The 16499-nt window shown below is 42.5% G+C and overlaps 1 protein-coding gene across 4 annotated transcripts in view; it reads left to right on the top strand.

Annotated features, from left to right (window-relative positions):
* Positions 1–10966: 10966 nt before the first annotated feature.
* Positions 10967–16499, top strand: part of LOC139575873 (NLR family CARD domain-containing protein 3-like) — a 54655-nt gene continuing 49122 nt past the window's right edge. For 3 of the 4 annotated variants that reach the window (XM_071401476.1, XM_071401648.1, XM_071401300.1), the window contains exons 1-3: positions 10967–11113; positions 14077–14310; positions 16049–16165. In XM_071401476.1, coding sequence (XP_071257577.1) covers positions 14183–14310; positions 16049–16165 — 245 coding nt within the window. In that variant the 5' untranslated portion in view covers positions 10967–11113; positions 14077–14182. The remainder of the gene's footprint in view (positions 11114–14076; positions 14311–16048; positions 16166–16499) is intronic. The other variant, XM_071401390.1, reaches the window with a different exon arrangement.

Raw genomic sequence — 16499 nt, 5'->3', positions numbered from 1 at the left:
GGCACTCCAAAAGGTCCCAGTTACATCACAAATGGTCCTTTTGTTCGATAATGTCCTTCTTAATATCCATAAAATCTCAGTTTAGCTGGCGTGGTTCAGTCAATAATCCAACGGTTTCCCTCCATCAAAATGCATACAAAATGAATCCCAAACGTTACTAATAAACTTTTCCAAACAACGTTTAGAAACAAACCTTAGGTATCTTAATACGCAAATAAACTATCAAATTTAAGACGGAGAATAGTATGTTCATTACCGGAGACAAATAAGAATGAACGCGCTTTCTTCCACGCGCTTGGAAACACTACAGCCAAAATGGGAGCCACCTAGAAAAACTACAATTTCTGGGTCATTTTTCCAAAAACCAGCCTGAAACTCTTTCTAAAGACTGTTGACATCTAGTGGATGCCCTATGAACTGGGAGGACTTGGGCTTATAATTATAGTACTAGCCATTGAAAATAGTGGTAAGCTGAATTTTTTTGGGGGGGATTGGTTTGTCCTCGGAGTTTCGCCTGCCATATCAGTTCTGTTATACTCACAAACAAAAATGTAACAGTTTTAGAAACTTTAGAGTGTTTTCTACCTAACTCTACCAATTATATGCATATCCTAGCTTCTGGGCCAGGTAACAGGCAGTTTACTTTGGGCACGCTTTTTATCCGGACATGAAAATACTGCCCCCTATCCCAAAGAAGCTAGGTTCAAATCCAGACTGTGTTTCTATCAAAGTAATGCCTTATTACGATATAATAGTTTCTGTATGTCGTGTTATACCATTTCTACTGCAGCTCACTGTATGTATGGAGCATAATACATTTGTGTATATTCCTTATAACCGCGGACATGCGAGGTAACGTTACTCATTTCATAACCTTTATGGTGTTATTTTCAATCTTGTTTATGTTGCTAGCTACATTCTTCTATTAGCTCTGTAAAACAATGCTAATTGCGTCAGAGAAGTATTAGCTTTTGTTGTATTTTGAAGCTACCCTGGCCTTATGACTCCCAAGTGGCGCAGCGGTCTAAGGAACAGCATCTCAGTGCTAGAGGCATCACTACAGACACCCTGGTTCAAATCCAGGCTGCATTTCTATCAAAGTAAGTGCCTTAACATTTTTAAAGTTCCGGTGGTAAATCATGCATTCCGATTCTTGTATAGATTGTAATGGGCACATATGTGTGTAAAATACTTTTTTGAAGGTTGTACTGATTATGATGAGCTAAGCTAATTCCAGTTATGTGTGTAGCCATGTTTGTTGACATACAATGCATTCTGGGTTTCACGTAATCGTCTGTCGGATCAAAGATGCTAAAACAAAATGAGGTGAGTGAGGGTTCACAAATTTTTTGAGAACTTCAGGAAGTGAATGGTGGGATGTGAACGATGGTAGACTACACACCCCTTCAACATGCATACTATAAACAGACCAAACTCATCTTGTCTTCTATTATTATCTTTGGTTTCTGTGAGGAAAACAAGCATGGCGGCGCACTGAAACTCCCCATCGTCGGATTACTTTCGATTCTAGAAAGTGTTTTACTCAATTTTTTTGATCAATGGTGAGCTCACCCGTGATCTGATTAATTATACATAGTAACTGCTATTAGCTAATTCATATTGTAGTTTATGTCAGCCGAGAGTTATAAAAATATGACCGCTTGTGTTGCATCAATCTTTCCTCAGTTAGCGCTAGGACAAACATAGCCTACATTTTTCCCATTTGGATGATTGTGTTTTGCTATAGATACTTCTGTGAATATCTGAACATTGCATCCAAAAATAAACTGCTCACATTCTGGACATAACTTTGTAAGGACTGTGTTTGTGTAAATAGTTTCTGAAAAAAGTGTGGCCAGCTCAAATGCTGATTGTTGCATCATTCGAAACTGGCTGTTCTAAATAAGCATTCTAAATAAGTGTTCTTATCACACGGGTGTGATCGTACACTTCAGGGACCACTGTAGAACGATCACACCCGTGTGATGGTACGTGTGAAAGGGTTAAAAAATGTATCACGTAGTAAAACTGCATAAGTGTTGCTCTCCACTTTCTGGAGGACCGAGTTTTAAATCAGTGGAATTCGAGTATGATAGCAAAGGAGATGGAGAAAACACCTGTTTCCGGATTACATCTTCAAACTAAGGGCAACCGTGGTATCTGTAAGGGAGACGTGTCCATCCACGATGTATATGGATAAGATAGTCTAGCTAGCTACATTACACATTTATAATTTTGACAGAAAGTGGTTTTATTTCAAGTTAAAGTGTACTGTTGTGGAACTAATAATCACTTTGCAAAAGTGTGTCTCAAAAGCAAAAGAAGGGTGAGTGAGGGCAAGATTCACTGTGTTGATGATGTTACTCAATGTTCAGAGCTGAACAGTGAAAGTGACATTTACATGCATGAATCCATTGGGGCTGTACACTCAAGAGGGAAGAAATGGTTTGTGACACTACGATTACACAACAAGCAACAACAATGTCAACTGGATTCGGGTGCTACATGCAACGTAATGAGCTACAAAGACAAAATCAATCTGGCACCTGACACACATCTATTGCCCAGCGATACTAGACTAAAGCTGTACTCAGGAGAACTAATGAGCTCCATGGGCACCTTTGAGACCGAATGTGTTATTCGGGGACGCAAACACAAGCTGGAGTTTGAGATTGTGAAAACCAGTCAAAATCCTCTCCTCTCAGGCTCTACATGCGAACGCCTGGGACTGATGCAGTTCACTGTACCAAATGACCTGCACATTGTGGATCATGTCCAGCATGGACCCCTGTCCAAAGAACAACTACTCAGCAGATATGACGATGTATTCAACATGCCCGTTGAATCAGTGCCTGGGGAGGTACACTTTGAAGTGGATGAGAGCATCACTCCAGTCCAGTGTGCTCCTCGCAATGTGCCCATTGCAATGAAAGTGGCTGTGAAGGCCCAGCTGGACAAGTATGAGGCCGATGGCCACACGACATCTGTGACTGAACCAACTGACTGGATCAGCAATATGGTCATAGTGAAAAAACCAGAGAAGCTGAGGGTCTGCATCGACCCAAAGCATCTGAACCAAGCACTGAAACGATCCCACTACATCATGCCGACACTAGAGGATGTCCTCTATAAGCTTCCCAAGGCCAGGATTTTCACCTTGGTGGATGCCCGAGATGCATTCCTTCAATGCAAGCTGGACGAAGAAAGCAGCTTCATGACTACCTTCTGGACCCCCTGGGGTCGGAAACGCTGGCTCAAGCTCCCGTTTGGTGTCTCAGTGGCGCCTGAGGTATACCAACGCAAACAGCACGAGTTACTGGCTGGGCTCAAGGGCATTGAACCCATCGCCGATGATATCCTGATTGTAGGCTGTGGTGAAACAGACGAAGAAGCAGAACGCGACCACGATGTGAAGCTCCTGGCACTGATGGAGCGCTGCCGATCAGTTAAGCTTCGTCTTGGCCTGAAGAAGCTGCAGTTCAAGGTGAAAGACGTCCACTTCCATGGCCACATTCTCTCGGCAAAAGGCCTGAAGCCGGACCCAGACAAGGTCCAAGCGATCCTCGACATGCCAAACCCGTCTGATGCAAAAGGAGTACAGCGTCTCATCGGCTTTGCAAACTATCTTGCAAAGTTCATGCCACACCTATCAGCAGTCTGTGAGCCTCTGCACCGGTTGCTTGACAAAGACACACCATGGCACTGGCTACCCAAGCACGAGGCCGCAGTGCAGGAGATAATCTCTGGCTTCATCCATGCTAGTGTTGCGCTACTACGACGTCACGAAGCCTGTCACAATCCAGAGCGACTCTAGCCAAAGGGGACTTGGATGCTGCCTTATGCAGGAAGGCCAGCCCGTTGCGTTTGCCTCGAGAGCGCTCACCCCCACCGAACAAAACTATGCACAAATTGAGAAAGAGTGCCTCAGCATCGTCTTCTCCTGCCAGCGATTCAATCACTACTTATATGGTCGAGAGCTGGTCACCGCTGAAACTGACCACAAACCACTCATTTCCATATTCAGTAAACCTCTCCTCAATGCGCCCAAGAGGCTTCAAAGCATGCTCCTGACTCTGCAAAACTACAGCCTGAAGGTCATTTACAAGCCAGGACCAGAGATGTACATCAGCGACACACTGAGCAGGGCAACAGCACAATGTACAGGTAGAGGCACTGCCTATCAGCGGCAGGCCATCTGTTCGCTACAGCAGGAACAACAAGATGTTCAACAGATCAATCAGGCAGACTACTTAAACGTCACAGATCACCGCCTAGCCCAGATCAGGAAACATACTGACAAGGACGAACACCTACAGTCACTGAAGTCCATGGCTCTCGCAGGTTGGCCATATCTGAAAGAGGAGACACCTTTCACAGTGAGAGAATACTGGACCTTTCGAGATGAGATCAGTGTGCAAAATGGCGTCTTGTTCAGAGGTCAGAAGGTCATTATTCCCAAATCACTACGTCCAGAGATGCTTACCCGCATACTCTCCAGTCACGTTGGAGGTGACGCATGCTACCGCCAGGCTCGTGAAACATTATACTGGCCAAACATGCAAGCAGAAATTAAAGACTTTGTCAGCAACTGTACCACATGCAACGAGTACGCTCATGAACAGCAAAAGGAAACCATGATGTCACACGAACTGCCCACAAGGGCCTGGCAAATCATCAGCATGGACTTATTCAGCCACAGACAAAAGGACTATCTTCTGCTCGTTGATCATTACTCTGACTTTTGGGAAATTGAACTGCTCCCTGACTTGTCTGCAGAGACGGTCATAAAGCGCTGCAAGGCGCAGTTTGCAAGGCAAGGTCAGCCTGACAAGGTAATCACGGACAATGGACCACAATTCACTGCACAGTTCAAGCGTTTCGCCTCAGAATGGGAGTTTGACAACGTGACCTCCTCTCCAAGACACCCAAAAGCAAATGGCAAGGCAGAATCAGCTGTCAAGATTGCAAAAAACCTGTTAAGCAGGGCCTTGCGCGACAGCAACGACCCATGGAAAGCGATCTTACAGTGGAGGAACACACCCACCGAAAACATGGACAGCAGCCCAGCACAACGCCTTCTGTCCAGACGTCTGAAGACTACTATCCCCGTAGCTAACAAGCTACTTGAGCCCTGCGTCATGGTTGGCGTCACGGACAAACTGCGTCACAGAAAGCAGCTCGCTAAGTGCTTCTACGACCGGACTGCTCGAGACCTACCAGAGCTGGAGGTGGGTGAAACTATAAGGATGAAACCGCTGCCGGGAGACCACACAGGACTTTGGAGGCTGGGCACATGCCTACAGAGAGTTGCACCACGTTCTTACCTGGTGGATGTTGGTGGCTCCCTCTATCGTCGCAATCGGGTGGATCTGCGCGTAGCAGAGCAGACAAACCAGAACATGCCATACACTCACCTAGATGAGCTGGATCACAGTCCAGGCCTAAGGGTAAGGGGTGCAGAATTGAGCCAACTGAAGGTGAGGCTTCTACCCCACCAAACTCTCCAGCTCGTGGCCCTAATCCTACACCTGTCAGAGCCAATACTTACTCACGGGTGGGTCGGCTGTGCAAGCCACCGGACAGGCTTACTCTGTAAGCAAGAGACTTAACTTGTTGTCTGTTAATTAAGAAAAAAAAAGATAAAAAAAGGAAGATGACAACTGAAGTAAAAAGTAAATGTCATGCTTTTCAATTGTTATGACTTGACTGTTAAGAACTCAATGTTATGCCGTTATGTTTGCACTTTCTATTGAAAAGGATGATGTTACGGAGTCTAGTTGATAGGTAATCGACTAGCTGGACTGTTCCCCAGACTCCACGCGTAGGGATTTGTACAATGCTTAACATGGCTATTGAACTTGACATTGGTGTCTGTCTTTATTCCTTAATCCGACATATCATACTGAAACAAGAATGTCACTGCAAGAACTGCTGATAGACATAGTTGGTAAATTTGCTATGGCCATCTACTCCGATTTCAGAGCAAAGGTAAGATAGTCTAGCTAGCTACATTTTCAGATATTACACGTTTCTAATTTTGACAGAAAGTTTCTTTAATTTCAAGTTAAAGTGTACTGTTAGCTAGCTAGCTAACGTTAGCTGGCTGGCTCACTAGCTAACTTTATGTGTATGATAATATTATTTGTATCTCAGAGCCATTTGCTTTGCTAGTTACAGCCTAATGTTAGCTAGCTAACATTGAACCTGGTTGGTTAGCTACCTGCAGATGCATGCAGGGTAGCAACGTCATGAGTTGGGATTCTGGTTAATTGTTTACCTAGATGGCTAGCTACATGTCTTAACAAAAGACTCCACAATGCAAGTAACCATTTCAGGTGCGTTTGTAAACTCAGTCTGAGTATGCCAGAGCGCAGAATAACTGATGAATTTACGAATGCTCAACACCCATTGAATATGGCCGGTTTCAGTAAACATCTGTAAAAAAGTGTAATTCATTTGTTGCCAGCAGCACAGCTACAGTCACCAATGCTCTGGATAACATGAAAAAGCCTAACCAGCTTTGCTAGTTTGAGTGCTTGACTGCTGTTGTGAGGTCCAAGAGCGAAACGAGATGGGTGGGGCTAAAGCTTAAGAGGGTGTGAACGATGCTGAATGGGTGTAGACCAGTGCTTCCCAAACTTTTTATAGTACAGTACCCCTTCAAACATTCAACTTCCAGCTGTGTACCCCCTCTAGCACCAGGGTCAGCCCACTCTCAAATGTTGTTTTTTGCCATCATCGTAAGCCTGCCACACACAACTACAGTGGGGAGAACAAGTATTTGATACACTGCCGATTTTGCAGGTTTTCCTACTAAGAAAGCATGTAGAGGTCTGTAATTTTTTATCATAGGTACACTTCAACTGTGAGAGACGGTATCTAAAACAAAAATCCAGAAAATCACATTGTATGTGATTCCCAAGTTCTCTCACGTCACCCTGCTCCTCCGCTCTCTCCACTGGCTTCCAGTTGAAGCTCGCATCCGCTACAAGACCATGGTGCTTGCCTACAGAGCTGTGAGGGGAACGGCACCTCCGTACCTTCAGGCTCTGATCAGGCCCTACACCCAAACAAGGGCACTGCGTTCATCCACCTCTGGCCTGCTCGCCTCCCTACCTCTGAGGAAGTACAGTTCCCGCTCAGCCCAGTCAAAACTGTTCGCTGCTCTGGCACCCCAATGGTGGAACAAACTCCCTCACGACGCCAGGTCAGCGGAGTCAATCACCACCTTCCGGAGACACCTGAAACCCCACCTCTTTAAGGAATACCTAGGATAGGATAAAGTAATCCTTCTAACCCCCCCCCTCCCCCTTAAAAGAGTTAGATGCACTATTGTAAAGTGGTTGTTCCACTGGATATCATAAGGTGAATGCACCAATTTGTAAGTCGCTCTGGATAAGAGCGTCTGCTAAATGACTTAAATGTAAATGTAAATGTATGATTTTTAAGTAATTAATTTGCATTTTATTGCATGACATAAGTATTTGATCACCTACCAACCAGTAAGAATTCCGGTTCTCACAGACCTGTTAGTTTTTCTTTAAGAAGCCCTCCTGTTCTCCACTCATTACCTGTATTAATTGCACCTGTTTGAACTCGTTACCTGTATAAAAGACACCTGTCCACACACTCAATCAAACAGACTCCAACCTCTCCACAATAACCAAGACCAGAGAGCTGTGTAAGGACATCAGGGATAAAATTGTAGACCTGCACAAGGCTGGGATGGGCTACAGGACAATAGGCAAGCAGCTTGGTGAGAAGGCAACAACTGTTGGCGCAATTATTAGAAAATGGAAGAAGTTGAAGATGACGGTCAACCACCCTCGGTCTGGGGCTCCATGCAAGATCTCACCTCGTGGGGCATCAATGATCATGAGGAAGGTGAGGGATCAGCCCAGAACTACACGGCAGGACCTGGTCAATGACCTGAAGAGAGCTGGGACCACAGTCTCAAAGAAAACCATTAGTAACACACTACGCCGTCATGGATTAAAATCCTGCAGCGCACACAAGGTCCCCCTGATCAAGGCAACGCATGTCCAGGCCCGCATGTCCAGGAACAATATCATCCACATGTATCGATCACAAGTTTGCTGCCAAATGAGTTCTGTTTTACTCACAGATATAATTCAAACAGTTTTAGAAACTTCAGAGTGTTTTCTATCCAATAGTAATAATAATATGCATATTGCACATCTAGAACAGAGTACGAGGCCGTTTAATTTGGGCACTCATTTTTTTTTTTTTTAACTAACAAAATAGTTCTACAAGCAGTTATTACAACAACAAGAAAATAGCTTCAAGTGTTTTTTCCAAATACTGTTTGATTCAACTAATAGAAGCATGGACGACCTGACCAGATAGGTCCAGAAGGTTAAATTAAAATAAATTAAAATTAAATTGAGAGGACATCAGTTCTGTGTTTGAATCCATGATAACAATGACGGAGGGACAATCAAGGCGGAACAACATGGTTGTGGACGGACTTGCAGAATCTACACATGAGACCTGGACGGAGTCTGAGGTCAAAGTGAGGGAAAATGATCTCTGAGAAATTGAATATGGACCACCGGAAGATTGAGGTTGAGTGCGCTCACAGGACTGGAAAACCCACCTCCGGCCCAGGTGACAGGGCCAGGCCGATAGTGGTCAAGGTCTTGACGTTCAAGGACAATGTAGCTGTTCTGGAAAGAGCCAAGAACTTCAGAAGAACGTATATCTTCCTCAACGAGGACTATCCTGAAGCTGTGCGCCAGAAGAAGAAAGAACTGATCCCAGCCACGAATGTTGCCAGAGCGTGTGGGGACATTGCTTACATCCGCTATGACAGGCTCATTTTTCATGCTTCCTCTCAGTAGCCTGGAAGGGATGTCTGAGTCAAGCCTATGGGTTTGTAGCTTCAACCCTGCAGCATACACACACACACACACACACACACACACACACACACACACACACACACACACACACACACACACACACACACACACACACACACACACACACACACACACACACACACACACACACACACACACACACACACACACAGGAACCAGGAAAGGGCTGAAAATAGCCCATATTAATATATGAGCCTTAGAAATAAGGTTAATGAAATCAATAACTTGCTAACAACAGATAACATTCATATATTAGCCATTTCTGATACTCACTTAGATAATTAATTTGATGATACAGCAGTAGCAATTGAAGGATATAACATCTATAGAAGAGACAGAAATGCTTATAGGGGAGGTGTGCTGTATATTTTCAGAGCCAAATCCCTGTAATGCTTAGAGAAGATCTTATGTCAAGTGTTATTGAAGTGTTGTGGTTGCAGGTTCACTTGGCACATCTAAAGCCTTTTCTTTTGGGGTGTTGCTATAGGCCACCAAGTGCTAACAATCAGTATCTAAATAATGTGTGTGAAATGTTTGATAGTGTATGTGTTGTCAACAGAGAGGTCTACTTTCTTGGGGGCCTGAATATTGATTGGTTTTCATCAAGCTGTCCGCTCAAGAGGAAGCTTCTCACTGTAACTAGTGCCTGTAATCTGGTTCAGGTTATTAATCAATTTACCAAGGTATTTATAAACATTACAGGAACAATATCATCCACATGTATCGATCACATTTTTACTAATACCGTCAAACTTTGTTCTAAAGCTGTATCCGTACCCATTGGATGCAGTGATGACAATATTGTGGCTATATCCAAAAGCTATAAGTTCTAAAAGCTAGGCCAAAATAGTGATCATACAAAAGATTTTGCTGTGACTCTTATGTGGATGATGGTAAAAATATTCAAATAAAATAAAATTGTATGTGTCACATGAGCCGAATACAACAGGTGTGGACCTTACCGTGAAATGCTTTCTTATACAAGCCCCTAACCAACAATGCAGTTTTAAGATAAATAAGAGTTAAGAAAATATTTATTCAATACAGTAAAGTAAAAAATAAAAGAGTAACAATAAAATAACAATAAGGAGGCTATATACAGGGGGTACCAGTACCGAGTCAATGTGCGGGGGCAGTCGTGAGGTTAGTCAAGGCAGTTGAGGTAATGCAGTACATGTAGGTAGGAGTAAAGTGACTATGCATAGATAATAGACAATAAACAGCGAGTAGCAGCAGTGTTTTGATTAGCTGTTCAGCTTATGACTTGGGGATAGAAGCTGTTCAGAAGCCATTTGGACCTAGACTTGGTGCTCCGGTACCGCTTGCCGTGCGTTAGCAAAGAGCACAGAATGTGATTAGCGTGACGGGAGTCTTTGGCAATTTTAGGGCCTTCCTCTGACACCGCCTGGTATAGAGGTCCTGGATGGCAGGAAGCTTGGTCCCAGTGATGTACTGGGCCTTACGCACTACCCTCTGTAGCGCCTTGCGGTCTGAGACCGAGTAGTTGCTATGCCAGGCGGTGATGCAACCAGTCAGGATGCTCTCGATGGTGCAGCTGTAGAACTTTTTGAGGATCTGAGGACCCATGCCAAATATTTTCAGTCTCCTGAGGGGGAATAGGCTTTGTCGTGCCCTCTTCATGACTGTCTTGGTGTGTTTGGACCATGATAGTTTGTTGGTGATGTGATAGGATTGGCTATAGAGTCAGCTACCATCCTCAGAAATGTACCTTAGTACCTTTAAGTTAAGACCTCACAGATCTGTTCATGCCAGAGTAATTCAATTAATGATATTAATTGATTCTTAAAGAAGACAAGTTGTAAATCCATGAGCCTCATCTTGAGGAGTCACATGTGACACTATAAAAAAATTGTATGAGTGCTGATCTAGGATCAGTTTAGTATTTTAGATCATAATGCATCAGATTACATGGAGAGGGGTGACCAGATCCTATATCAGCACTCCTCCTCTTAGACACCTGTATGAATAGGGGACCAGAAGTCACCAGGACCAAGAAACCGAAAACATACTGTTGTAAAGTCTAGTTACAGCATGTGTTTAGTGTCATCTAGTGGAAGATACGAATACAACACTATTCATAGAGTGGGGGGATAGCTGATTGAAACAGAAAGTAAAGTTGGTATTTTGTACTGGATCCATTTTGAGACGAATGAGCAGAAAACACTATATGCAGAGAAGTACAAAATAAAGTAAGTATTTCTGAACAATAATCTATTCTAATGGACAGAGTAAGATAATTAATACATGGAATGAGATGATACTAGTTAGTAGAACTGCTACTTGAGCTTAGTTGCTGACAGACAGCAGTTTTCAAGTGGAAACTAATCAGTAGACCTACATGTTATCAGTCAAACGGTCTGGTAAAGATGGTGGAGGAGCGTTTCAATTATAGGGTTTTATGTTTATCTTAGGGTTTCTCAAGCCTTTTGTTCCTACTCAGTATTTACACACCTGATTCAACTTGTCATCAAATATTTAAAACAGTTTAATATTTGAGGCATACAAATGAACATTCTCAAATTAAAACCTGTTTGGTTTGTAGGCATGCTTACAATTATTAAAAGCCACCAGTGATTCACATTTTGGAGGAGCAACATTTGGTGCAATGGCATGGGCTTCATGCAACTGACTGTTAGTGCCACATTCTGTTTACTGTTGTTATATAAAGGAGTTAAACCGTGAAGCATTCCCTGAAGTCTCGCCTCTGAGCCACCAAGGTAAAGACATTTTCACGTTGGATATTCAACGGATATTCGCGCTTTCAAACCTCAATAGCTTTCAAGCCACTTGAGCCACAGACTCCAAATAAGTGCCATGATGTTGGAAGAATTGCGCACAACATTACACAGGTCTTATTTTCCCGATTTGGACATTAAATTGCCAAAGCTAATAAACATGTGGAAATGTGAACAGCATTTTGTATTCCTAGCTGATTCAGTTAGGGAGCATAAACAAAGTACAAACTTTTTTTACATTCGAATTTCAATCGCTCCTTGGTCATGTGCCCTACTTGACTCAAACAAGGTCCAGAATGTCCACTGACTACCCTTCTATATTGCACACCCTTTAGTTTGTCCATTTTCATCTCACATGATTTTAAATTAATTTTTCAAAATGTTACATTTCAATAGCTCCTTGGTCATGTGACCTACTGACTTCAAACAAGGTTCAGAATGTGCAATCAGTGGGCCTACACATTGCACACCCTTTAGTTCGTCCATTTTCATCTCACACGTTTTTACATTCATTTTTCAAACTTTCAAACATTTGTGACCTACTGACCTCAAACTACTTCCAGGGCCCCACGAATCTTACACTCCGGTAACGTGACCGATCCCGGAGAAGCTGGCGGGAGCCCTGGGGAGAGTTCTCTTTTCTTTGTGAAGGGCAGGGCACCCTGGAATGGGTTCGCCCCAAGAGAAGGGCCCAAGCCCTGGAAAGCGTTGTGGTTCCGGTGGTGTCCGGTGAGCTCTCGCTGGCCCTTGAAAATCTGGGAGAGAGAGTATAAATCACGCAAAAATGAGCATTAGGGAGGCGGGGCATTGATGTTGGGCTATTAGGCCTGTGTCGCAGTCGGCGTTCCAATTCATCCTTAAGGTGTTTGATAGGGTTGAGATCAGGGCTCTGTGCAGGCCAGTCAAGTTCTTCCACACCGATCTCAACCAGCCATTTCTGTATGGACCTCGCTTTGTGCGCGAGACATTTTCATGCTGAAACAGAAAACGGCCTTCTGCAAACTGTTGTCACAAAGTTGGAAGCACAGAATCGTCTACAATGTCATTGTATGCTGTAGCGTTAAGATTTCCCTTCACTGGAACAAAGGAGACGAGCCTGAACTATGAAAAACCACCCCAGACAATTATACCTCATCCACCAAACTTTTCAGTTGGGACTATGCATTTGGGCAAGTAGCGTTCTCCTGGCATCTGGCAAACCCAGATTTATTGGACTGCCAGATGGTGAAGCGTGATTCATCACTCCAGAGAACGCGTTTCCACTGCTCCAGAGTCCAATGGCGGCGAGCTTTACACCACTCCAGCCGATGCTTGTCATTGTGCATGGTGATCTTAAGCTTGTGTGCAGCTGCTCGTCCATGGAAACCCATTTCATGAACCTCCCATTTCATGACGAACAGTTCTTGTGCTGATGTTGCTTCCAGGCACAGTTTGGAACTGGGTAGTGAGTGTTGAAACCGAGGACAGGCAATTATTACGAGCTTCAGCACTCGGTGGTCCCGTTCTGTGATATTGTGTGGCCTACCACAATACAGCTGAGCTGTTGTTGCTCCTAGAAGTTTCCACTTCACAATAACAGCACTTACAGTTGACCGGGGCAGCTCTAGCAGAAATTTGATGAACTGACTTGTTGGAAAGGTGCTATCCTATGACGGTGCCACGTTGAAATTCACTGAGGTCTTCAGTAAGACCATTCTACTGCCAATGTTTGTCTATGGAGATTGCATGGCTGTGTGCTCGATCTTATACACCTGTCAGCAACGGGTGTAGCTGAAATAGCCAATTCTACTAATTTGAAGGGGTGTCCACATACTTTTGTAGATATACTGTACATTCTCTGTCCTGCTACTGGTAGGCCTATAACGTTATGTGAACTGATCTGAACAGGTTTAGGCTGGTCATCTAGGATATGTAGGCTATAGCTGAGGTATAGACCTCGATCTGCATATCACTAACAAACCGCTATTATATATTTTATTACTTTACATAATATATAATATCTTACTTGTTGCAAAAAAACGTTCCAATTGGATCGATGATTCCCCCCAGATCAATCATGCCTGTTTTAGCCCTTCTGTCTACATTCTAAGATACGTTTAGAAAAGAACAGATTGAAAGACAATAAATAGCCTACTTTTAATGAATAAAAATAAGTGTGAGACATGGCCTTGTGTTGCTGCACTGTCTAGAACTACCTTAACAAACAGTGACTTATTATTAGTTCATTGACAGTTACCATGGAGAAGAGATGTCACAACTACATGTTCATGTGCTTGCATTAAATCGCCTGACTGTTTCGATATGTCTTTAAGTAAATGTTTTATTTCAAAGACAGAATGATTAAAATAGAACAATTGACATTCAATAATTAATTGTCACTGTGTTAACTACAACCAACATGCTGGATCTCTGTTTAGGGGTCAGTGCTCTAAAATGAGTCTCTCTGGGGAGAGAGAGGAGGGGGTCCCTGCCTCTGAAATGAGTCTCTCTGGGGAGAGAGAGTAGGGAGTCCCTGCCTCTGAAATGAGTCTCTCTGGGGAGAGAGAGGAGGGGGACCCTGCCTCTGAAATGAGTCTCTCTGGGGAGAGAGAGGAGGGGGACCCTGCCTCTGAAATGAGTCACTCTGGGGAACATGACACCAAAGCTAAGAGGTGAGATGACAATTTTAATAATTAAGTTTATTTCCAAAATACTATAGCCACAATTTTTTCACTTTAGTTTTTTCATCATAAATGATTGCTTATGGGTACCTTCAATATTGCTATTTTTTAAAACGCTATATATCCATTGTTTAGCTTGAATAGAATGTTCGTATCTTGTATATAAAACGAATGCACTTACAGATGTCATATCTTAATTTGACCCAGTTTCTCACAGCAGGAAAATTATGTGGATTATAATTCATTAATATGTTTTGTAGGGGTTGGTACCTTTCTTCATTAGGGCAAATCAAGCTGGACATTTTTTAAGTGAAAATTACAAACTATAGAAGCCTTTTTAAAGCTTGAATACACTACAGTACGATAACTGTATTGTAAGTCACTCTGGACCCAGTTTCCCGATAGCGATGGAATTTAGGTTTACGAGTGTTTTAAGATGCATCTTTCCTACAACAGCTGAAGATGTAACATACATTTCCCACTCACAACGTAGAGAGAACGATTTCTAAGTGCTTCGTTGGAGCATGTTGTTATGTAGAGGATCGAAAGTATGGGAGCCCTGTTCTCAGATCAGCTTTCTGCGTTCAAATATTTTCTTAACATTATAATTAGTTCACAATACTGACAACGGATCAGCTCCTAGAGAGACATTACCACCTACGCCTGAAAATATTGAGGCGCCTTATTCTAATGCTTACCCAATAAAAATGCACTAAATCACAGATTTGGCACATCATTGCGCAAATGTTAGGCATGAAATATATTGACAAATTACTGACAGTAGTCTACAAGTGGCAATATAACTCCATTGATTGAACATTAAATGTATTTCAATATGATTGAAATAGGCCTATAAACTACTGTTAATATTTTAATGCAGTCATCTGGGCTTTTATTTGAAGCATACTTTCATATGTCGCTTGTTTGTATCAATTACAAAGACATTTGTAACTTTGTATTTGTAGTCAACTTTGTTCTGAAATTATCAGCGATCAAAAAGAGACGGATTAACCATGTGAATCAATTTTTTAGCAGAGATCTTCTGTGTATAAAATGATGCTGGAGGGGGAGAAGCATCTAAAGACTCAGCTGTTCTACGAGTGGTCTGAGGCAGGCGTTAGATTTTGAGCATTTTCAAGTGCATCGTTAATAATGGTTTTGGGAAACAGCTCAGAGATTTAACAATGATCCTTCAAAGATTCTAATGATGAACTTAGCCTTAAGAAGCTTTTGTGATACCAGGTCATAGATAAAAATATCTGCTAAATTCAAAAGTATATGTTTTACATACAGATCTTATATTACTGTATTGAATTATAAAAAATAAATATTATGCTGATGTCACAAATGAATGATTTGTACAGTTCTTTATTATACATGTAGCTATTTGTTACATTTGACTGTGTAAAACCTAGCAGTACTACTTATTTCTCTGAGAGTGAGACAGATATATAGCATTTTGGAAAACAAACACACAATTATTTGTCTCTCTGAAATGAAACCATCAAGTGATAGATATTAAACAAACACGTGTCTGTCATTGAATGCCATGATTAGCTAGTGAAAAAACACAACAATCTTTTTCATCATTTCTTTAAGCAATAAAATCAAATTTACCAACATTTCTGACAATGGATATATTGCGTTTTGGAATGAAACTCTTCTTATTTTTCCCTATCTGAGTTCAGAGTAAATGAGAGAAGAAATGTTTGTCTCTGTTGTGTTGAAGCCCAATCAAGCGCAAGAGACCAGCCTCCCCTGTACCCAGCTGTGTGTCCATGAAGAGTGACCGGTCTATGGTTCCTCCTATAAAGTTTAGAGAGGGAGACTTTTCTACTGAACAAAGGTAAGAAGAACTCATGGGACATGGTCAGTGAGTTAAACAACACTGTCTTTAGTCATTTTGTAACATTCGTTCTCCTCCTCGTCTGAGGAAGAGCAAGGATCGGACCAATGTGCAGCGAGGTATGAAGACATAATGATTTATTTAAACAATAATAACGAAGACGAAAAACACTTAATAAACTACAAAACAACAAACGACGTAAACAGACCTGAACATGAGAACTTACAGACAACGAAGAACGCACGAACAGGAACAAACGAAACAGTCCCGTGTGGCATAAACACTAACACAGGAACACAAACACCCACAAAACACACGTGAAACCCAGGCTGCC

The sequence above is a fragment of the Salvelinus alpinus genome, chromosome 1, assembly GCF_045679555.1.
Source record: "Salvelinus alpinus chromosome 1, SLU_Salpinus.1, whole genome shotgun sequence".
Classification (NCBI taxonomy): domain Eukaryota; kingdom Metazoa; phylum Chordata; class Actinopteri; order Salmoniformes; family Salmonidae; genus Salvelinus; species Salvelinus alpinus.
This window is presented reverse-complemented; position numbering and strand designations above follow the sequence as displayed.